At 40.8% G+C, this 24504-nt stretch overlaps 1 protein-coding gene across 1 annotated transcript; it reads left to right on the top strand.

Moving 5' to 3' along the window:
- Positions 1–20337, top strand: LOC139708255 (phosphatidylinositol N-acetylglucosaminyltransferase subunit P-like). The gene is made up of 4 exons (XM_071620229.1): positions 1–120; positions 17130–17202; positions 19616–19734; positions 20216–20337. The coding sequence occupies exons 1-4, from the start codon at positions 42–44 to the stop codon at positions 20335–20337; spliced, it is 393 nt and encodes a 130-aa protein (XP_071476330.1). The 5' UTR covers positions 1–41.
- The last annotated feature ends 4167 nt before the right edge of the window (positions 20338–24504 follow it).

Here is a 24504-nt window from a genome sequence, read left to right as displayed (position 1 = left end):
CCAGACAATTAGACGGTACACTGCAGAACAGCTGACAGATCATGACGAATAATCCAGCGCCCACGCCAGAAAGAGCAATCTATGGATTTGTGTTGTATCTAGGATCAATTGTTGGATTTGGTAAGGTTTGTAACATCACATTCGGTTCGGAAACCCGTCACAGTGTCCCGTTATTGAGCTGCCGAGATGTCGTCAGTCCCACATACCAGTTTATGTGTAGGCTTGTACTGTATTTGATTTTTTTTTTAAACATCGCACATCACCATGAAAACAAAAAACAGTAGACACATGTGAATGTGAGTCAGATCCAAAAATAGATGCAATTTTGTCGCTATTCTAACCTCGAGGGTGATAACATCTTATCAATGTTATCATCATGAATTTTAACGTGATCACCCTTGCTGCCCTTAACCCCGGGGCGCTCCTTGTACACAGTTATACTGTGGGTACGCTTCGCGTTCGGCGTTCGGGCAGTGTTTCGCAATTACCTAGCCCTAACTGTTAGACCTTTTCATTGTAGAGACAGAATTGATCAGATAAATTGTTTCAACTAATCTAGATTAGATAAAGTGACTAAGTCTACTTAAGTTAAACACTACTACCCCAAGCAAGGTAGTAAAAGTTACTTTTACATTTGAGAAAATGAGACAGAGTCCTTTTCCCGAAATGTCACCTATGAAGATCAGTGTTGATGGTGTACATAAACTGCTGCTTAATATTAATACATCAAAGCCATCGGTCCTGATGAAATTCAGAACCAAGCCCTTGAGATAGCTGCTGATGAATTGGCTCCTGTTTTACAGTTCATATTTCAACAGTCCCTTGACTCAGGGGAACTCCCGCTTGACTGGAAAAGTGCTATTAAATGTTGCCCTTCTTTTTAAAAAGGGCTCTACCACTGACCCTGCAAATTATCGTCCGATTTCTCTCACCTGCACATGCTGCAAACTCTTAGAACATATAATTGACAGTCAATTAATGAATCATTTAAGTGAACAAAACATTCTCTCCGACAATCAACATGCGTTTTGGAAGCACAGATCTTGCGAGTCACAGCTTGTACTCACTGTAAATGACCTCGCAAAGAACTTGGATAGTAACATCCCAACAGATGTTCTTGCACTGGATCTCTTAAAAGCTTTTGATGTCATCCCACACAAAAAACTAATCCAGAAGTTGAATTTTTATGGAGTTCGCTCTAACATTTTGGGATGGATTACAAATTTCCTTACCAAGCGTGTTCAACATGTATGTGTAAATGGGAAGAGCTCTGAATGGTATCCAGTCTTGAGTGGTACGCCACAAGGTACAGTGCTTGGCCCTCATCTGTTTTTACTGTATAGTAATGACATCCAGAAAGAAGTCTCCAGTACCACTAGGCTCTTCGCTGATGATTGTTTATTATATCGCCCAATTAAATCACCGAATGACATGAGTGATCTCCAAAAGGACCTCGACGTAATGGTCAAATGGTCTCACAGATGGGGCATACAGTTTAATCCTACCAAATGTGAATCTATGCGAGTTACTAGAAAGAGGTCTCCAGGTAAAACATCCTACAACATCAGTGGTGTTACTCTCCAAGGAACTAAGGAGGTCAAGTACCTAGGCATCAAAATCCAAAACGACCTACGCTGGAATTGCCATACTCACTACTCAACCTCTAAAGCTGCGAGTGTATTGAACTTCCTCCGGCGTAATTTCCATCATTGTTCATCCACTGTCAAGCAAAAATTATATTTTACCCTAGTAAGACCACACTTGGAATACGCTGTTGCCGCATGGGATCCTTACACTGACGAAAATATTTCGTCCATCGAGAGAATCCAGAGACAAGCTGCACGTTTTGTCACCAACACCTACAGCAAGGAATCTAGCGTCACTCAACTCCTGATCTCCCTTGGATGGAAGTCACTCCAAGCAAGACGAGAAGCACATCGCCTGACTTGCTTTCACAAAATGTTGAATAATAGATTGGATATTGATTATTTATCACACACTAAATCCAAGCTTATTAGAAGTAGACGCGGACATTCTCATCAGTTTGAAGTACCATCCTCCAGACTGGAAGTCCATAGAAACTCATTTTTTCCCCGCACAATTAAAGTATGGAATGAACTTCCTCTTCCGTAATCACACAAACCGACTCGGTTAAATTTAAGGAGATGTTATTAAATGGAATAATTGTTTAAACGTCCACCCTCCGGCACCTCCAGTCAAAACTCCAGTAGGAGTATTCAGGAGGACCTCAACCAAGTACCAAGTACCAAGTAATCATCCCTGTTTGTAGGGTTCCTATTTGGGGCAGGGGTAGTTTCATTCAGTGATAAAAGCAGCTAAAGAGCATCATGAATGTGTGCTTAGTTCCACTTTAGAACCAAAGTGGGAGTTACTCGCAAGTTATGGGAAGTGAGAGTACTCTGACCCACACACCTGATGATTGGGCCTATTTATCAAAGAATGTAAAGACCCTAACTGCGACCAGCAGCCCCATACGCATAGCGTAATGGGGCTGCGGACTGTAGCATTCAGGATCATGACAGGGTAGTATCGCGGACAAACATCAACTTAAAATCGAAAAATTTCTTCAATTTGAAGACTTATCAGTGAAGTTGAAGTATTGACAACAGGGTTCGTGCAACGTTTGGTTCTGCCAATAGTCCTTTTCTGTTCGAATTGATGATAACCGGGGGGCCAAAAGCTAAAAACAGAGGTCGAGTTGCACTCTCTCTACAAACTAAGTAGACCATGCTTATTTTCAAGTTTTTATTGTAACAAATAACATTCCACTGGTCTACCTCAAAAAATTTGTTGCGAAAGCCTCCAAATCCAAGATGGCGTCCAAAATGGCCGCCATATTTACTGAATTTGTTATTTAAATGATAGAATTCGATAGAAACATCAGATTTCAACAAATGTGATGTCATATGAAAGAGAATAAAATTTTCTACAAGTTGATACCATTTTTGTGGGTTATTATGATAATTGGATTGAGATTTTAAGGAAAAAACACTCATTTTTTGATATTTTTCTGAAAAAAGGAAAATCATGAAAATGCTTGATTCAGCATAAATCAGAGAAAGATTGAAGGATTATCTTGAAACGTTTTAAGAATTTTGTTTGATATATAATTAATATTTGGAGAAAATTAGGGGTCAGTACCGTTTTTGGTTCAGGAGTTATGTCTCAAACTTGAAAACTCACTATGTAAAAATGGCCACTTTAGTTGTGACCAACACCTTGTTGTTCGTAAAAAAGTCTGCGCGCGCCAAGACTACTACACGCACCACTGCCACTGGCGCTTGTAGCAGTGCTGGTGGTGCGTGTAGTAGTCTTGACAAATGCAGACTTTTTCTTTGACAAACAAGGGTTTGTGCCTGCAAACTAACTTTTCATATCAAGTGGTAGCTCAGGTGATACTGATCGCTATTATTTCAAAGTAGATTGTTCTGAAGCAGATGAGATGAAGCAACAAAAAATTTCAAATAGAGGTAGTAGCTTGAAACTTGGCACCAATCTTGTTATAGATAGTTTAAGACAGAATTTAGATCAACCGCTCAAAAAGACAAAATCAAGATGACAGCCATCAAAGGTGACATAGTGTGTTGCGCCAAATTAAATGTATTATTTCGTTTTTTATACAAATTTGTCTGTTGTGCTATCTTAAACCGTCTTAAGTTTTTATGGACACTTTTATTAAACCAGTGATATTCTACTCTCCGAAAAAGAAAAAACAAATCGAGTGGAAGTTTTTACTTTTGATGTGAGGAGTGAATAACAGAAAACGGTGAATTTAGAGTAAAATTGGAGTGACTTTTGAGTGAAAATGTTCATTTTCACTCATTCTAGAGTGACCTTAGGCAGAGCTCCACACTAACTTTTATATTTGGTGGCCCAAAGGCAAATATCCGACCTTTTTTGGTTGCCCGATCAGGCCACCAAATTCTTCATTTCTGACATTTTGGTGGCCCGACGTGCGTTTTTTGTGGCCCCGGGCCACCGGACCACCGTTAGTGTCGAGCCCTGCCTTAGGGATCACTCGTCACTCTTTGAGTGATCCCCGAGGTCACTCTAAAATGAATGAAAATGAACATTTTCACTCTCGAGTGATCCTGATATCTAATATAGGAAAGCATCTACCAATGGCTTAAGTTCAAATCAATTGTGACACTATAACCCACATGAAATCAGCCTAAAAACAATGTAAGAAAAATCTGATAACGGAAAATACAGTTTCAGCATGCTTATTTGTAAATGTGAATATACAGCAAGAATAATCAATTTGGACAATTTTATTCGAACAATATACTGAAAAGTAATTTCGCACAACACATTTAAGAGCAAAGTTGAGAAATTGCCGCCATGTTGTTGTTGTTGTTGTTTTTTTTTGGGGGGGGGGTTCGGATCAGAAGGGCTTTCAAGGACATCTACGGATCAGACATTATTACACATAAACCATCATCATTCACGTTTCTACAACAGCAGAGTAACATACAAGTAAAAAAGCATATCTTTGATACAGAAGCATTTCTTTTTTATCAAAGATTGGGCCTTACCCAAACACTGGAATGAGCTCCACCCCCCCCCCCAAAAAAAAAAGACCCTCAATATGGTTTACACTAGTATAATATCGTCAGGATGTATAGAAACATGTAATAGACAGCAATATAAGAAGATTTAAAAAACATATCAAATTATAAGTTATAAGTTGAGATTTAACTTTGACGCAACACACTAAAGGTATTGTTTACCATTGGGAGAGATATCACGTTCGATTTATGTGCAGGTTAGTTGTATTACAAAACATTCTACCATGTAAAAAAATTATAATAAAGCCTAAAACATATGGAGATATCACCATTTCTTTTCAAGAAACCATAACTATGGTAACTGTTGACATAAAAAAAAACCATTCTTATCAGATCTATTTAGTATATCTAACAATATTTAGCATTAATTATACTGATTTGAGTTTGTACATTAATCCCTATAACTCACAGTTTAGAACTAGTTTGAGGAATTAAGTAAAGCTGGGTTTTTGTTTTACGTGCACAATGGTAAATAATGCCTTGAACGACAACCTCGATTAATTACCGCCATCTTGAATTTTGTGTGGATACTATTTTTATCGCTAAATATTACACATTGGCAAAATTTGTGCCAAATTTTAAGCTCCTATCTCTTTTTGGAAAATACTTTCTGTTCAATCTTATCTGCCTCAGAACAATCTACTACACGCTTGTATGATGAAATGCTACAGTAATAGCGACCAGCGTCACCTACCACTTGGCATGAAAAGTTAGTTTGCAGGTACTTGCAAGTCACTAGACCATTACAGTATTACATGTGACCATGTAAACACATTGTAAGCAAAATTTATCACGCATAAATATAATTTTTTCAAGTTTTAGATGTTAACTTGTCAACAGTGTATGATAATGCCTGTAATTCCAGAAATATGAATTATGTCTCAATCTCAGTAAATCTCAATCTCAATCGCAGGTTTCAAAATAATTCTTCAGTTCTTCTTTGATAAATACTAAATCATGCATTTTTACATTTCTTCCTTTTTTTCAAAACAATATAAAAATATGGACCCCCCCCCAAAAAAAAAAGAGAAGCAAACACCTCCCCCCAATTTATAACAATACACAGCTAAAGTGGTATCAACTTTTAGAAAGTTTTACTCTCCTTCATTATGACATCAAATTTGTTGCAATCCAATGTCTCCATCAAATTTTATGTTTGAAATGTTAATTTCAATAAAATGGCGGCCCTTTTGGACCGCATCTGTACTTTGCAACAAATCTACTGAGGTGTACTTACGGAACATTGCTTAGTATGCTTAATATTATGTATGGTCTTGTTTATAGAGAGAGTGGAACTCGAAAAGTAAGCACGATCTTGGATTTGACCCTCTGTGACGTCTTTGGGAACAGATGCGTGTAAATAACATATTATGTAAAATGGGATTTCAAGTTTGAGACATTATAACTCCTGAACCAAATACAATACTGACCTCTGATTTTCTCCAATATTGATTATATGGGAAAGATGTTAATTTCTGTATGGTTTTCATAAACATTTTTAATTTTATTTTTTAAAACTTTTTAGAGAAATATTCATGGTGCATTCTCAAAAATGTCTCCATAAAAACCTAAGATGGTTTGAAATGGCATTAAAATGTTCAGAATATATAAAAACCATATAAATAGACAACAAAACAGACAAAATTGTATCAAAATCGAAATGATACATTTACTTTGGCGCAATACACTATGTCAGCTTTGATGGCCTGCAATCTTGAATTTTTTGAGTGATTGATCCAAATTTTGTTTTAAACTTTCTATAGCAAAGTTGTTTCAAGCTTCTACCTCTATTTGAAAGATATTTTTTGCTTCATCTCATCTGCTTCAGAACAATCTACTTTGAAATAATAGCAATCAGCGTCACCTGAGCTACCACTTGGTATGAAAAGTTAGTTTGAAGGCACAAACCCTTGTTTTTTAAAGAAAAAGTCTGCGTTTACCAAGACTACCACACGCACCACCGGCACTGCTACAAGCGCCAGTGGCAGTGGTGCGTGTAGTAGTCTTGGTGCGCGCAGGCTTTTTTTACGACCAACAAGGTCTTGTCACAACTAAAGTGGCCATTTTTACATAGTGAGTTTTCAAGTTTGAGACATTATAACTCCTGAACCGAAAACGGTACTGACCCCTAATTTTCTTCAAATATTAATTATATGTCAAATAAAATTCTTGAAACGTTTCAAGATAATCCTTCAGTCTTTCTTTGATTTATGCTGAATCAAGCATTTTCATGATTTTCCTTTTTTCAGAAAAATATAAAAAAATGAGTGTTTTTTCCTTAAAATCTCAATCTACTTATCACAATAACCCACAAAAATGGTATCAACTTGTAGAAAATTTTATTCTCTTTCACATGACATCAAATTTGTTGAAATCTGATGTTTCAATCAAATCCTATCTTTCAAATAACAAATTCAGTAAATATGGCGGCCATCTTGGACGCCATCTTGGATTTGGAGGCTTTCGCAACAAATTTTTTGAGGTAGACCAGTGGAATATTGTTTGTTACAATAAAAACTTGAAAATAAGCATGGTCTACTTAGTTTGTAGAGAGAGTGCAACTCACTCGTTAAGTAAGCGACTTTTTGGGGTTTGGCCCTCCGGTTATGACTTAATGTGACTCGGTCGAGAGGAACCTGGGAGAGCTACACTGAATTGACGGCCAGCGCATGCGCACACAGACATCTTATCCAGTCAGTGGATGAAATTTGTGCGCATGTGATGTGTGCGCATGCGCTGGCCGTCAATTCAGTGTAGCTCTCCCAGGTTCCTCTCGACCAAGTCACATTAAGTCATCAATTCGAACAGAAAGGGACTATTGGCAAAACCAAACGTTGCACGAACCCTGTTGTCAATACTTCAACTTCACTGGTAAGTCTTCAAATTGAAGAAATTTTTCGATTTTAAGTTGATATTTGTCCGCGATACTACCCTGTCATGATCCTGAATGCTACAGTCCGCAGCCCCATTACGCTATGCGTATGGGGCTGCTGGTCGCAGTTAGTAAAAACCCCTGCTGCAAATACGCACCCTGTCGCAAACAGGGATGATTACTCTGTACGAAGATCTACTTGGTGTATGTTGCTGCTTGGCTGTAGATGATGGACAACTTGAGCCTCAAACCTGAAAGTAGTAGTACTCCAGATGTCTTGACAACTTGTCCCTGCATTAGTCACCGGTTGTGGCTTATAAAAACCAATGAATTCTGAAAAGACTTCCTAATGTCCCCCCACCCCACCCCCTATTTTGCTATGCCACTACATTAAAGACAGCCAATCCCTTTTGCATGCAAATTTTTGAAAAATTGGTGAGAACACTTAGGTATTGAAGAAAACACTACACTGTATTTTGAAACCTCCTGTAAATTTTGAACTCAAGAGGGTCTTTATTTAGTTAAATTGACCGTTAAGATTTGAATAATTTTTGCAAACTTCGCAAAAATTACAAATCTAAATACTAGTCTAGTTTTACAGACCTGTGTGATGCACTTATTGTACATGTAGTTCATGTAAGTGGTGTGGTGTTATTTGCCATTGGTAACAAAGTAAGAGAAGCTAGTGAATTCTTCATTTCTGAGAGCTTTTACATGCATATTATCTGTTGTTCGAAGTATAAGTATCATTACAACCACAGGAGGATTAATGTATGCAGCTGTGCCTAGTACACAGAATACGTTACGGTGAGCGTTTGGTGCATTATTTGAATTTTAATGGCTAACAACCTTCAAATATCACAGAAATGTTATAGATTTACAATAGTCTTGTCATTCTGGTGGAATATATCATGTTCTGTGCTATTTGGGAACCGGAAGGAATGCAAAAGGGAAGGGCCATCTTTAATGTACTTACCCTTGTTAGCTTATGCATGGATGCATGCACACACATTTGGCAAGTGGTTGGGTATTCTTGGGCTCATTTATAGGAAGTCTTGCCTGAATTCTAATATTCAATTAAATAAAAAGAATGGTGGTAAAGCAATCATTTGCAATGGTGTTTGTATCTAGGGGGGATATAGCATTATTTCTGGACCTCATGAAATATGTCACCAGCACATGGTCAAATCTGATGACAAAGAATTACACTTCATGGCTTTCTGTGTCGAGAGTGACGCAAGGCCTACCATCCCAGGATAATTCTGTTTATGAGCTGCTTATTGAGATCGAGTCATGCGGTTGGGTTTTATCTAGAGATTTATGACATCAGTATCTGTCACTTTAATAAACTGTTGAGTTTATACATTTTACTACATTTTTAGATATAAAATCTGTTTAAACATGATTTTCGTTTAGTTGTAAATGTTGAAAAGTGATTGTGTGTGAGTGGGTGGGTATGTCTGTGTAAAACTTTTAAAATGTTTGTATAATATGAAGTTTGATTTGTGTCAGAATAAGATTTTGTTACTGGGCCCCATTAATGCAAGTCCTGCTACACAGGGGTCCATTACCTTTCAATGTCTTTTATACATTGTATGTACATTTTCTTATAATTTCATGTATATTTTTTGGCTTGCATGTATACGTATGTTTTTACTGAATGGTTGAGTAAAAAATTGAATTGAATTGAATTGAGTGTCAAGGAGGTTAGGTCCAGCTTATCATCCATTCATATGTAATGATATTGCAGGGCTCAACACTTTCCTTGTTCTCTGGTGGCCCATTCGAGCAACTTAAAGGTGCATGGTCCCGGTGTTTTAGTCAAATGCGTTCACGGGCGCACGGCGCAAGTTTCCTATAGAGACCTATGCTATTGACTCCTCTTTAGCGCTTACGCTTTGGCCCACTTCCCCGAGTCCGAAGAAGTCCGATTCACTGTAGTCAGTGGTCGGATCACAGTTCGGCTCATGATTCCGCTGAGGAGGATGACAGCTTCAGCAAACTTTAAATAAGAACTCTGTCTCTTTGTTTCAAAGCTGCGTACCTTCAGGTGCTATAGCCAACAATGAACACGGTATCTGCAGGTTGAAAGAGGAGGACAGATGCACTGATTAATAATATAATCCTCTATCTCCCCCCAAGTCTTTGGCGCGAAGAAAATGTCAAGAATCCAAAACGTGACAAAGACTGATCCAGTAAAATACAGCAGTGTGGTATTAATAACGCTGGGAATAGGTCCATAAAGTTCCATACACAAAAGAGTAAAATCCATAATAACAACACTGAACGTAGGAACGCGAAAACAAACCAAAGTTAAAACAATGTTCAAAATCCAAAACTGCAGGTAAGCACAACTATAATGCAGGAACACAACAATAGTTTCAAGGGAACTGCATGGCCGAAATCACATGGAATAATCCGAGTGCCAAGCAGGCTGTCTGGTGCGACGGGCAGAGCGTCGGGGTGCAGCAGGGGTGCCAGGCGAGGGGGAAGTGACGAGTGCAGGAGCTGGAACCGGGTCAGGAGGCGCGGGAGGACGGTGTCTCGCGTGGCGTCCCTGGGTAGTCCGCAGTAGGGGGGATGGCCGTATGGAGAGGACGCCGTCTAGGAGAAGCATCACTGGCCGTCATCTGAGGTGGAAGATCACTGGGAACTGGTTCGGGGTTGCAGTGGGGAACATCAGCAGCGCCGGTGGGGTGTGGTGAGGGTGGTACGCATCTCGCAGGGCTGGAGAGGGGTATGGGTGCTGGCCGGCGAGGAGCAGAGATGTCGACCTCCATAGTCAGTGGGGGTGGGCGCTGTTGAACAGGGACGTACTTCCGAAGAGATTTCCTGTTACGGAGGGTGACCCTCCCAGAACCGTCAACCCGAATGACGTATTGGTCATACTGCCGGACCTCAACTACAGTCCCGGTCCTGTCCCACTTAAGTGGATGTGGTCCTGTCTGATTCTGAATGCGGACATGGTCTCCAACAGCAAGGGGGAGGATTCGTTTGGTATGCTCAGCCCAACGTTCCGCATCTCTCATGTGGCGGGTGCGAAGTGCCTCTTCCCGAGCTACCAGGGTTTCACGCCATGCCTTGTGCAGTAAGTATTTGCCAGGAGCAACAGGGATGAAGTCTTGGATGGCATGGCCAAAGACACACATTGCCAGAGACAGCTTGGTGTCCCTATCGGGGGTGTTGCGGTACTGTAGCATGGCACGTTGGAAGGCGTCAGTGTCCAGGGCACCTGTAGGGCTGGTGTTGGACATGATAAGGCGCTTCACAGATTTGACGGCTACCTCAGCCCGACAGTTACTATGTGGATATGCGACAGAAGAAAGTCTGTGATTAACACCCCAGTCCTTGAGGAAGCAGCGTGTGGTAACTGCCGTGAATTCAGGTCCACCATCTGATGCTAGTTCCTCTGGAATCTCAAAGGTGGTGAATGTCCGTCGCAGGCAAGAAATGAGTCCAGGTGCTCCCTGAGTGGATCGCTCAACGATCGGCCAATTGGAGTAGCGGTCTACAATGACCAAGTGGTTGCAGCCTTTGTAGTGGAAGTAATCTGCACAGACACATTGGAAGGGGTAGGCCAGAGACAACAGAGGAGTTGGTGGTGCACTCGGGTTGGAGGGTGCAATCCTGTTGCATTGGTGACACTGTGCACGGAGGGCCGCGATGGCTGGAGTGATCCCAGGCCAAAAGATGGAGGACTCCGCTCTGGCAGTCATAGAGATGACTCCTTGGTGTGCAGCATGCAGATGAGCCAGGACTTCCTCCCGGAGAGATGGTGGAATGACAATGCGATCCTTGTAGAGGATGATACCATCCACTGCAGAAAGTGCATCCCGGAATGGGAAGTATTCCCGGATAGTTGTGGGGAGCTCATGACGAAATTCTGGCATGCCAGCTTCGATAGCATTGAGGAGCGCCTGCATGTTGTCATCACTGGCTGTGGCAGTACGGACCCTGTCCCACGTGACTGACTTCAAGTGGAGGGATTGCAGGGCACATGTGACAGAGGAGAGCATGCAAACCTCGACAGAGTTGTCGTGGGGGGTCATGGTGCGGAGATCCGTCATGAGGGTTGCGGAATGCAGGAACGTGGCGGGGGGTCAATGCGATCGCGGCAGTGTCATCAGGCAGGTGCAGTTTTTCAGGTTCACCAGTTGGGTGGCGAGAAAGACAGTCTGTGGCACGGTGCCTGACGCCGGGAATATGAACCATGCGGAACCTGTAGTGCAGGGTTTTCTCCTTCAAATTCCTCAGGCGGGGATTTGGGATGTCCTGAAGGGCACGGTCTGCGAAGATTTTGAGGAGGGGTTTATGATCAACCGCTATGATGAGGTCCTCACAGCCCAAGACAAATTATCTCGCCTTGTCCAGGGCATCAGCAAAAGCAAGGGCTTCGCCTTCCACTGGAGCATAGCTTGTCTCAGCGGCATGAGTGAACCTGCTGCCGACGAGGGTGATCTTCCAGCCCGAATTGCAGCAGGAGGGTTTAATGTCGTTGCAGCTGCAGTGTTTTTGCAGGAGCCAGAAGCCGATGCCATCCTTGGACCAGTCCGTGTCAAGACAAGTGGGTTTGCTTGGGTCAAAAATGTGCACACCTTCTTCAATCTCACTGGCAATAGCAGCCTTGGACTCGTCAAATGCTCTCTGGAGGGCTGCAGTTCACACGAAGGGTGTTTTAGGCTTCAACAGTTCACGGAATGGTAGCATCTTCTCAGCCATACTGAAGGCATAGGACACTTGATTGATGAGACCAAACCAGGAGCACATCCGTGATGTCAGTAGGCGTAGGGAAGTCAAGGATTGCCTGTAAGTACTTCTCAAATCCAGCGAATTCCACGACATCTGCACCAAACATGAACTTCTTGGGATTGAGGGTAATCCCATTGCGGCCGCAGATATCCAGCCATTCGACAGCCTGGAAAAAACTGTCCCGCAGCGTGTCAGCCCACAGGAGGACGTCGTCAACACATTTCGTCTTGTTTTGGATGCTGGAGACAATCTCATCATACCGCCTGGTGTATCCATCTCTAGAGGCAATATACCTTGAGGGGCTGTCTTGTAGCGGTACCTGCCCCACAGAGTAATGAAGGTGGTGAGGTGTCGGTCCTCGGGACATAAGGGGACGCTGTGATAACCGTTCCATGCATCAAGTACGGTCTTTTTCTTGCCATGAGGAACGGATCGTGCCTGGATGAAGGGCGATGGAGTGTGATGTGTTTCAAGGACAAGTCCACCTTCATATACATAAGGATTGAGAGAATGCAGCAATATTAGTAGAACACATCAGTGAAAGTTTGAGGAAAATTGGACAATCCGTTCAAAAGTGACGAATATTTTAAGTATCTGCGCAGTCACTGCTGGAAGAGAAGACTACTACAGTGCATGATGTCACATGCGTACAACTATATAAGGAAAATAAAAAGATAATTTCACAAAACTTTACTTTTTGAATAAAGTGCAGAGTTCTTCGACTTGCTACTGACGTATGTTAAGGGTAATATTATTCCCTCTGCCTTCTGAAAGAGAGAAGTCGAGTGTTCTTTTTGTTATGGGAGAAAATGGAAATATGTTGAATTTTCTTTATTCTTTCTTTATATCGTTGTACTCATGTGACATCACAAGCTATAGTAGTCTTTTCATCCAGCCGTGACTGAGCAGAAACTTCAAAAATTCATAACTTTTTAACGGATTGTCCGATTTTGCTCAAACTCTCACTTACGTGCTCTACTAATATTGCTGCATTCACTCAACCCACATGTCTATGAAGGTGAACTTGTCCTTTCACGGGTAGCGTGTGCGTTGAGAGCCTGGAGGTCAACTGTTCGGCGTGGTTTACCATCCTTCTTAGCACACACCACCATCCTGCGGCACCAGGTAACGGGCTCTCCAATGGGGACGGGTTCCAGTACACCCAACTGTACTTCTTGATCTAAGCCAGCCTTGACGGCATCGCGCCAATGGAGCGGGACTGGCACAGGCGTGTGATGGGCGACTGGCTCCGCATCTGGGTCCACCATCAATTTCATAGGGGGGCTGTCCATGAGCGGCAGGGGTTGATGCTCGCATGTGTTGAATGTGCTGGACTGGTAATAGTCAAGGAGATATTGGTGGAGCTTCACCCGGTTTGCTTCAGTTGCAGGGAATGGCAGTTCGGTAGGAGGCGGTGGGGGCATTTGGCGTCGAGGGCAGGTACAGGCGATCTGTTCAGGGGCCTCCTTGATGGTGGTGGCCGTGTCCAATTGGGGTGCACCTGGTGCCATGCTAAAAATGGGGAAGCTGTCAGGGATGATCCCCAAATCAATGCAGGCCTCTTTGCTGAGGAAGAGCTTATCAGAACTGTCTGTGATGTAAGTCAGTTGCCGAGACTCGACGACATGGCCAAGGGGATTCCTGCCCGATAGGCGTAGAGGAACAGCACCAAGGATCATAATGCCACCATTAGTTGCAATGTGCATCTCCATGGTAACTGGGATGAGATCTTGCTGGCGTAGCCCGAGGCGGTGGAGGACCTTCAGACCGGCGAGGCAGCTCTGGCACCCAGTGTCCGCCATGGCTGGGATGGCACTGGTTTGCGAGGGGGATGAGAGGTTAAATCCGAGAGCTTGGTAGTCCCCTGGGACAGCCTGTACGGTCACGTTGAGGTAAGGTTGAGGTTTCGATCTCTTCCTGTGCCATGCTTTGGAAATGTCATCATATACATGGTGGTCAATGGGGGCGACTGTGGGACCTTTGGCTTGCCTTTGCTGCGACAGACATCCTCAACATGATTAAACTTGTCGCAGTGTCCGCATTTATGTCCGTACGCTGGGCACTGCGACTTGAGGACTCGAGTGGGAGCGCTCCGTCCGTGCCCCTTCTTTCCACAGTAGACGCATAGTTCTTGCCGTTCCTTGGGATGTGCCTGCTTTGCTTTCCTATAGGAACTGCTGGCTGCTTCCACCGTGTGCGAATCAAAAAGTGAGGAGGCAGAGCGTTTACCGGCCTCTTTTGCCTCAATGAACTGGAAGACTTCTTCTAGGCCCATATCTTGTTTTTTGTCCCCTAGGAGATCGAGTTGGATTTCAGAGTCGGCGATTCCCCTGGTTAGCACATCCCGCATAATTGCGTCAGTATAATTAACATCTGCACCACAGGAGGGGCATGCTATGATGAATTTGCAAATGTCTGCTTGACCTCGTAGGCGAGCTCTGAAGCAGCGAACTGTCTCGTCTCTATCTTGACGCATGTTGTGGAACGTTACACGGGCGACCATGGTGTTCTCCTCACAAACCGCAAGCTTCTTGATGGCTGCCAGCACCTCGTCCTCAGTTTTGTTGGTGAGGCTGCCACCAGCAGCTCTTGTGAGGTCCTTCCGGAGGGGTTCATCGCAACATTCAAGGAGCTGTACGACCCTGTCTTTCCCTGTGATCTTTGTGGCATCCACATAGTCGGACCACCGTGACGTGAAGTAGTTCCATTCCTCGCTGTTACCAGCAGCAGCAACCGTTGGCCTCTTAACCTTCTCTACCTTGGCAGCTTGTCCAGAGGTGTGAATGGCAGTGTGGGCGGTGAGGAGGGCAGCTACGATGGCGGCGTCAAGGTCTGGTGTGGTGTAGTCACAGTTGGGTATGGGGCAGCTAACCGCAGGCATGTTGGCGAGTTGATCGAATTAAGTTCACAATACCGTGTTCATAAATAAGAACTCTGTCTCTTTGTTTCAAAGCTGCGTACCTTCAGGTGCTATAGCCAACAATGAACACGGTATCTGCCAGTTGAAAGAGAAGGGCAGATGCCCTGATTAATAATATAATCCTCTAAACTTCTTTTGTGATGTCATAATAACAAGCACATATGCACGCACCCTGGCATTACTACAGACTGCGTGATGCGCAGAGAAGACAACGAAGGCAACGTTACTCAGCAACACCTACGCGCTTTACTCTTGATGACAGCTCACCTTCGGCTATCTTCGTATCAATGCTGACGGTGATCGGCAGTATCATCAACAGCGCCCTCTACACTACCGGGACTATGCACCTTTAAACCATTGAATTTGAAATGTTAGTGGCCGGGAAAAAACAAATTTAGTTACACTAACAAAAATGAAACATATCAATCTACAATGTATGTAGAATCTCAGTGGTCCAATCAGGCTACCAAAAGATATTTATATTCTTTTTAATTTGATGGTCTGACATCAATACATTGTATTTAATGACCCTGAGTCACTAGGCCATGATGAGCCCTGTCTGATATTGTGTAGATGAGCATGCTGGTCTGTCAGTAAATAGCCTGTGCAAATTATATCGTAGATTATATCATCAAATTATATCATATTAGTGTCATAGATTTCACATGATATTTTGTTTTTTAAGCATAAACATGGATTGATTTTAGTTTTATGTGTGCTCAAAGGAAGTAATCTGTGTGCAATTGCAACTAAACAATGAAACCTGAAGTTTTTATGCCATTGAGAACGGCTAATTTTGCTGCAACACACATTTTCCATAGACACCTGCTCGAGCATACTCGGAACTTGTCTTCAATGGGTTAAAAGTCTCCTCGCAAGGAATACAGTAAGGTGATGAAATCAAATATGCCTTACCTGTGATGTGGACACTAGTTACTGCTGCTGCCAACATGCTTGCATTGGGAACCTAATTAATGTTTAGGACCTGAGGGGTACCCCAACCAGCCTTACTGGCACTTTATGTTGCCAGCATAGGAACTCACAGGGAGCCTACACGTTTAAAGGGTCACACCTCGATATTTAATCAAAATGTGGATGAAGAGGCTCTTTACGATACTGGCAAAGTATGGGATGAAATACACATAATGTATTGGGTTAAACCAAAATCACTGCAAGCAGGCAAAATAATTCTTTCAAGCCACAGGTACTTGAGGACTTTGAGAATTATTTGTGCAGAATTGTGTTTGAAGGCTATGACAGTGTAATTAATTTTGCACTAAAAGTTGAGAACAAGATTGATTGTATGCACAGGGAAAGAAAAAAAAATAAAGGTAGATTCTTGGCATTAAGAGAAAGAACAGTCCATTCACAGGTTGATTGTATTGAATGTATTAAAAAAAGTAAAATGGGACTGAAAAAAAAAAATTGTGGAATTTCAAGACATTCAGACTAAATTATTGTGCTTTAGCCTGTACTGTGCTTTGTTTGCTATTAACGCTGGAGTGCATGCTTTAATGATTGGCACAGCAGTCTGAAAACTAATTGTCATTGTCACAAGATTAACTAATCCCTCTAATCCCTATTATGTCACCATGTCCTCCCTGTTGGACTGAGGTGCATCACTACACCTGAATGGGCTTGGTAACTCAACAATGAGGTCAAGTTTGGCAGGATTACTGAATGCTGCTGATTTAAAAAAAGAAAGAAAGAAAGAAAAAAGCTTGACAATTTAACCCGTTGAGGACAGGCTGATTTTTGCTACAACATGCATTTCCCATAGACACTTGCCCGAGTATACTCTGGACTCGTCCTCAATGGGTTAAGCTAAGTGCCTTGACACATTTGTATTGCTATAAATTTTCATATTACCACATATTTCTTCTTTAATGCCATTGAATACCATAATGTGTATCATGTATCTACTTGTTGCATTTTTCTGCATAATTTTCCCTTCAGCCTTCCAATTCTCTCATTTTGTTCCCCTGATTACTCTGTATAGTTCTGTACCTGATCTGGGCATACATCCCTGATCAGTGGCTCTACTCCGTGGGTCTCACTTACTGGCCTCAGAAGTAAGTGTTTGATCAATTTTTTGTGTCATACTCTCCATTAAGATGTTGAAGAATTGGCTCCTGAGTCAACTGCATGGATTTTACTTGATAATTTCATGATTATCCCAGTGATACTAATCATTCTTTGTTTGACATACTTTATCTCTTTTTGGTGTTTGCCACCAAAATTTAGCAAAGGAGTGCTGGATTGTTTGAGTAAAGTGCTACATTGTACACCGGTATGTACATAAGCGATTTCCCGGGGCAAGTCAAAATTGTTTTGGAGCAATGAGAAAAAAATGCTTGCCCAAATCAGGTGAGAAAAAGTTTTGAAGCCAACCTCTTTTCACTCCCCACCCGCAACCTTCAAGCCTGCAAAGTCAACCAGACAGAAGCCCAAAGATTATGACCATTAACTGATGCAATGCACTTTAATTTCATTTCAACAGTTTTCCAACACTTACATTAAGAAGCCCCAATGTAATGCATCACCAGCATTCAATCGAACCAAGTTTATCACTTCAGTGTTTGTGAATCAACATGTGCTGTTTATTCTGATGATTGTGTTTTATCAAGCCCTTGATTTACAATTGATTTTTCTATATCCTTTCTTTTCATATTTTTTGGACTTTCCTTGAGGGCAAGTAAAATTCAAGTTTAGGCAAGTGCTCTCCAACAATTTGAAAATCTGCTTGCTCAACCGGACAAGTGGCTAAAAAAAAAAAAACAAACAAAAAAAGCTGAATATGTAGCTCCCTAGTGTGAGTCTTTTCAGCTCTGGATCACATAGAAGTCATTAACTCATCAATGGGGAAAAAATGTTCTTCGTCTGATATGTTGTCGTGTCAAGACAATCACACGCAAAGCCTAAAAAAGAGCGATTACGTGAGAGCTAAAAACAATAACGTGTTTGGCCTTCGGTGGTTGTGGTTTGTCTTTTAGGCTCCTCCTGTTTTCATGTGCTCTTATATTCTGTTTTGAAAACCTTATGAACAATCATACGAAGTCTGGACATCAATATCACCATTACACGTCTGTTTTCTTAAGTTTGAGTGTTGGCTTCCTCGGAGTCAGTTGCAAAAAAAAAAAAAAAATGAATATTTTTGAGGGCTGGGATGTAAGGTAGATGTGCATTCAATGTATACGATATGTGTACTGTGTATTCACCTTGTCTGTTCTAGCTACTTTCTCATGGTATGTGACTATTATGTGAGAGATAAAAGCAGAATATTTGGTAGATAATGCTATTTGTCAATTTTGATAGAAAATGTTTACATGCCTTCCCTTTTTCTAAATGTATGTTTGGTCATCTTTTTTTTTTCATCAACATTTAGATAATGTAATTTATTTGATGTTGATATATACATGTATTAGAAAGAAAAATGAAATAGCAAATTGATATCCTGTGTGTGTGAAGAATGATAAGAATGTTTAAGAATTATATTTATAGATGAAATTTGGTAAGCATGTTTAAAATACATACTGGTTTTGTTTATCATTAAAAATGATTAAGGTATTATTTAGTGCACAGGACAAGATACTCCAAAATCTATTAGGTAACATTTGAATGAACATACATTCATTTGTGATGACATGGTCAGATTGTCCTTAAACTTTCACCAGTTCATAGCTTTAATCCATGTTTGATAGTAATGACACCTTTCTGTGGTTTATTCTCCTTTTAGATACCAGAAATAAAAGTTGGTGTCAGATGATACAGCATTGCTTTCTGATGTGACACATCTTCATTGTCATTCATATCTTTTAGTAAAAGTACGTGATGATATTTTCATCCTTACGACTCCTGAAATGTTCTTGGATATGACATGGAGTAGCATTGTGCAGTGTATATATCTGCATCTATAGAAAGGGGTAGCATTGGAGATTACTATTCAGCTTTCTGTGATCAACCTCTAAAACTTTCCAAACAAAGCTATCTTACTATAAACTCCAATAGAGATTGTGTATGATTGCTATGTACCTAGATCCATGATGGGTCATGACTACATGCAATTGTAGTTATACAGCTGTATCTCTATTCTTTATGAACACCACATTTATCTGAATCGTTCCTTCTATAAGAGCATAATTCCCCTGCACATGGTATAAGGAACTCTATTGTAGGGTAGTAACATCTGAGAACAGCATAATGTTTATACATGTATTCATAGTATAATATATTTGAATTGTAGATAAGATGTCGCCTGTATCACTATGAGCTTATCAACAGCAGATGCTTGAGTGTGCTTATGCTTGAGTATGCTTATGCTCAACATCAGCAGTAACATAAAATTTTAGAGGGGAAAGCATTTATATTTCCTTTTCTTGAGCCATACTGCAATACTGTTGAAGAACATTTCATGTTTTTATGAATATGCATCATATTTGGTAGCATACATGTTTCTTTCTTTGTCTACTCTGTCCGTGAATGCAGGTACTGGGCTCTTGCTTTACCTGTCTACATTTGTGTCTGCCTCTCCTTCTTATATGTCTTCTATGCTGGCTACAACTTCCTCATCACCCCTCCCCCACACTCTATGAAAACCCTGACAGGTAAGTTGCCCTTTACAACTCAATGTAGGCCTACACGTGACTCCCGTTGTAATGAAGTCCTTGGGACTGGTACTTTTCTTTCATTTTATCAAAATTTCATTATAGCCTAACAATAAAGTATGTTTAGATGTATAGATGATAATTTTTAGTCCTCAATTTTCATTTCATTGTAACAAGATTTTTGTGATAATTGTATTCATTATAAGGGAGTGCACTGTAAGTGTCTTTGCTTGCTTGGTACATTTCTGTCATGGCTGATAGTTCATGACTTTCATAATTGATCTCCACTTTTTGCAGTCAGTTATCAAAATTCATAAATTTTTATATAGATACATATATACTTCATCCGTATCTGATTCACAAAGCTTATATGAACAGGGGGTTACCACCATAAAATCTGTCAGAAAAGATTCCAGATTCCTTTTATGTATGGCTTCAGCAGATAAATTTCAAACTGGCATCCCTCTTTCGTGCGTTCCAGATAAGTTTGCCAAGGACCGGCCCGAGGTGGCGCCAGCCCCGGATGCCATCCCGCCAATAATGGATATCAGCATCAGCGAGGTGAATCGGCGTCTCTACCTCACGGAGGACTTCCACAGGTGACGGTTGCCAGGCAACGGAGGATGCAAATCTTTACCCTCTGGAGAAAAACAAAAAACTTGATGAATAGACCACAAACTTTTTGGAGTTGGCAACAGATCAGGTCCACATATATTTCTGCACGATAGAGGATTTCACATCTCGGAGAACTGTGGAGAAAGTGAAGATAATTCTCAGAATGAGGGCCAAATGAGCTGACCCAAAGCAAAGATGCTGGCATCTGTGCAATGTTTTAAAAATCTGAAACTTGTCTCAAACATTTGAAGCCTACCTTCACTGATTGATATATACTGTTGCTGAGGTAGCTTGTATTGACGGGGTTGATAGTTAATGCCATCTGCAGTAGCTGTGGCCATACTTGGGACGCTGTCATCTAAAGTAGCATTAGGGAACTTTTGCGAACATGACGCGGCCACTAGTTGAGCAGGGAGTTCTTCCAAAGTAGGCAGTAAAGTGGTGACCGCTCCTTATTTCTGGTTTAACATACACCACTTTCATTCCAACGAAAGATTCAGTGTAACCCCATTATAACAATGTCCTTTGGACCGCTGATATTACCTCATTATAACCGGTTCCTCGCTATACCCATACGCATCAAAAACAAAGAAAAAACATACCTGTAAGCATTAATTCCTATCCTAGTATTCCAACTAATCAAACCTCTATGAACATTATTTCAACAAAATAAATTTGAATGTACCTTTCCCTAGTCTGAGCATAACTTGCATGTTCTCATGTTATTAATATGATTAAACAAAAGACACTAGCCACATTCACAAATCTCACATTTTTTTGCAAGTGTTCACAGGGACAGAAATACCCACTAGTTGCTGATCGTTAAATCTATTGTTCTTCACACAGTGGTGTGGTGCGCACGCTGTTGTGATGTGCGCTTTAGATAATGGGATGTAAAATCTCAGGCTTATTTGGTCAAGTGTTTACACTGCTTGACCAAATTATAAAATATATGACACATATTTAGATTTTTTTTTTTTTTGCCCACATAAGTGATGACAAGGGTACTATGAATGAATCAATACAAGTCAATGTACTGTGTATTTGCATTGCATGTGTACAGCAAACACCTGCTTAACACTAGCAACCACAGACAATGCTTAAAAACCATGTACCAAGATACTTAGATGTGCTCAATGACTGCTCAATCCTTCAAGAAGCATCAGTCAGCTCAAAAGTCTACACTTTTACAACTTATTAAAAGAAAGTACATGTATATATATACAATTTGTATATATATAAAAGCAACAGCTTGCCTGTTGTGACGGAGTGATGCAGAGACTCCAACCCCAAAGCACCTTCTGATCTGAAGATTCTCCCGCCTGAAACCCCTAGCAAACAGGAGACTCCAACTTGATGTGCGTGAAGTGCAAAGTTCCTTGCGGCCGGGGTCCAGGGCCCTGGAAGCTCTAAGGTTCTAGATGCTTTCTTGTGCTATCTCATGCTTATTGTTCAACATACGATGACACTAAGTAAGAAATCATTTCAAGCGGGAGACATAGAGCCAGGGCAGGAGAAATTAAATCTCAAGCAGGAGAATGGGAGATTTTGCAAAAATGGGCTTTTGGCAGGAGATCTCCCGTTGAAAGCGGGAGAGTTGGAGTCTCTGATGATGAATGTGTGGCTACCAGTGCAATAATGGTATGTAAATGACTTACTGTGTACGCCATATATCTAGCAAGTTAACATTTTCGAGAATCGGGACTTCCCAACAATTTTGCAAGCAGATAAATTCCCGATCATTGAGTACTTTACTGAATACAGAGAAATGTATGCATATGTCACATTCATATCAGGATCAGAGTCAGTATTTTCGCATGTCTTTAATCTCGTGAATAGTACCAGACTCACGAAATTCTAGAAAATAAAAACCTCGTGAAATATTTGCTGTATACAGTAGTACATAGGGAGTGGTCATTGATGCGTGCTTAGCACAATCATGTTCATTTCATGTGCTGTTTTGTTTCAAAGAGACCATGGCCCATTTGGTAGTTCATTAGGAATTTAAAGTGCGTACAGTGCACTCCTGTTAAAACGGACGTGGATATAGCAAAATTCTCGTTACAATGAAGTAAAAATTCAGGTCCCAAAGTTATTGTGTACCTACAAACAGTATGTAATTTAGTCATATTCATGAAATTCTTCCATCAAGATCTTTTCATTGCAACTGATTGACAAACTGTCCTACATCGACGTAAATAAGCACTGAATTGATCAGTGTTTTAGTAGTAGCCATGATAAAAAATCATGGGCGTACATACTGGAGCAGGACTTGAACCTATGACCTGATCTCTGGACAGGCGTCATCTCCACTAGACCACTGAGCTTCCGCCTGACAGCAAGTGTTGGTTCTAATCCTTATAGCGTGCAGCGGGTACTGCGTAATTATTCATATTCATCGACTTAAATAGGCACTGAAATTCTTCCGTCAAGATGTTTTCATTGCAACTGATTGACAAACTGCCCTACATCGTCATTAATAAGCACTGAATTGATCGGTCTTTTAGTAGTAGCCATAATAAAAAGTCAGTAGCAATGAAAACACCTCGACGAAAAAATTTCATGAATATGAATAATTACGCAGTACCCACTGCACGCTATAAGGATTAGAACCAACATTGCTGTCAGGCGGAAGCTCGGTGGTCTAGCGGAGATGACGCCTGTCCGGAGATCAGGAGATTGTAGGTTCAAATCCTGCTCGAGTATGTACGCTCATGATTTTTTATCTTGGCTACTACTAAAATACTGATCAATTCAGTGCTTATTTACATCAATGTAGGGCAATACATGTATGTCAATCAGTTGCAAAGTATACAAATTATCTATCATATTGTTGTGTTCAGCTTTAATGAAAGAAACCTGCCAGTCCTGAGAACTTCGTTTTTAACAGGAGTCACCTGTTGTATCATCTAGATTGGTGCTAGACAGAGCAGGCATGCTCTGTTTGTAATAGTAAATTGCATATATTTATGAACATGATTCCCATGCAAACTTCTCAACCATGCACTCGAGTGAAAGCAGAAATACATTGTGTGGCAGATGTTCTCAATTCAACATGTAACAAATATTGCAGCTTCACACACAGAAGCTAATACACATGTGAAACATGAAAATACATGTATGTATGTTTAACAGGCACAGGACAAGAATTTAAAGGACAAGTTCACCTTCATAAACATAAGGATTGAGAGAATGTAGCAATATTAGTAGAACACATCATTGAAAGTTTGAGGAAAATCAGACAATCCGTTCAAAAGTTATGAATTTTTGAAGTTTTTGTGCAGTACCCGCTGGATGAGAAGACTACTGCAGTGTATGAATAACTTAGATGTCACATGCGTACAACAATATAAGGAAAATATAAAGAGAATTTCACAAAATTCCATCTTTTGAAAAAAGTACACATTCCCCTGACTCGTTACCGACAAATGTTATGGGTAATATTATTCCCCCTGCCTTTAGAAAGAGGCAAGTCAAGTGCACTTTTATTATGCCAAAAAAGTGAAAATATGTTGAATTTTCTTTTACATTTTCTTTACACTGTTGTACGCATATGACTCACAAGCTGTAGTAGTCTCCTCATCCAGCGGTTCCAACACAAAAATTTAAAAAATTCATAACTTTTGCATCAATTGTGCAATTTTCCTCAAACTTTCACTGATGTGTTCTACTAATATTGTTGCATTTTCTCAATCCTTATGTTTATGAAGGTGAACTTATCCTTTAATGTTTGTATTATTCATTGTGCTTTAGAAAGAAAATGAGGTACTTGTACATGTACCATTGGAAGGATGTGAAATGCAGTGTATTTAAAAAAATGCATCAGATTTTTGATAGAATGTTAAAGAGAATTAAAGTTATCAAACAATTAAAATACTTGTAATAATGCAGCATGTTTTGTGTCAGTGTCCTTTGTCGGGAGTTCAATGCATAAAATGTTTAATGTCAATGGCTCTAATAATGCAAATTTACATTGAGAAGATGGACATGAGATAGTGCATTGCTGTACGAGTAGTGTAGCATACTGCAGAACCAGAAATTTTCGCTGGTATGTAACTTTTACGAATTTCGCAAGGAGCCAAGATTCGTGAAAGTTTTTGTCTATGCTATGCATTAAATGTTAGTTGCCGATTCATGAAAGTTTCATGCCATAAA

Source organism: Diadema antillarum, unplaced genomic scaffold (assembly GCF_040938485.1).
Source record: "Diadema antillarum isolate AM-2024a unplaced genomic scaffold, OU_Dant_1.0 seq00001323_RagTag, whole genome shotgun sequence".
NCBI lineage: Eukaryota > Metazoa > Echinodermata > Echinoidea > Diadematoida > Diadematidae > Diadema > Diadema antillarum.
This window is presented reverse-complemented; position numbering and strand designations above follow the sequence as displayed.

Coding starts and splice junctions, on each gene's coding strand:
- LOC139708255 (XM_071620229.1), top strand. CDS start 42: ATGACGAATAATCCAGCGCCCACGCCAGAAAGAGCAATCTATGGATTT. Junction 121..17,129: donor AGGATCAATTGTTGGATTTG/GTAAGGTTTGTA, acceptor TACTCTGTATAG/TTCTGTACCTGATCTGGGCA. Junction 19,735..20,215: donor CTCTATGAAAACCCTGACAG/GTAAGTTGCCCT, acceptor CGTGCGTTCCAG/ATAAGTTTGCCAAGGACCGG.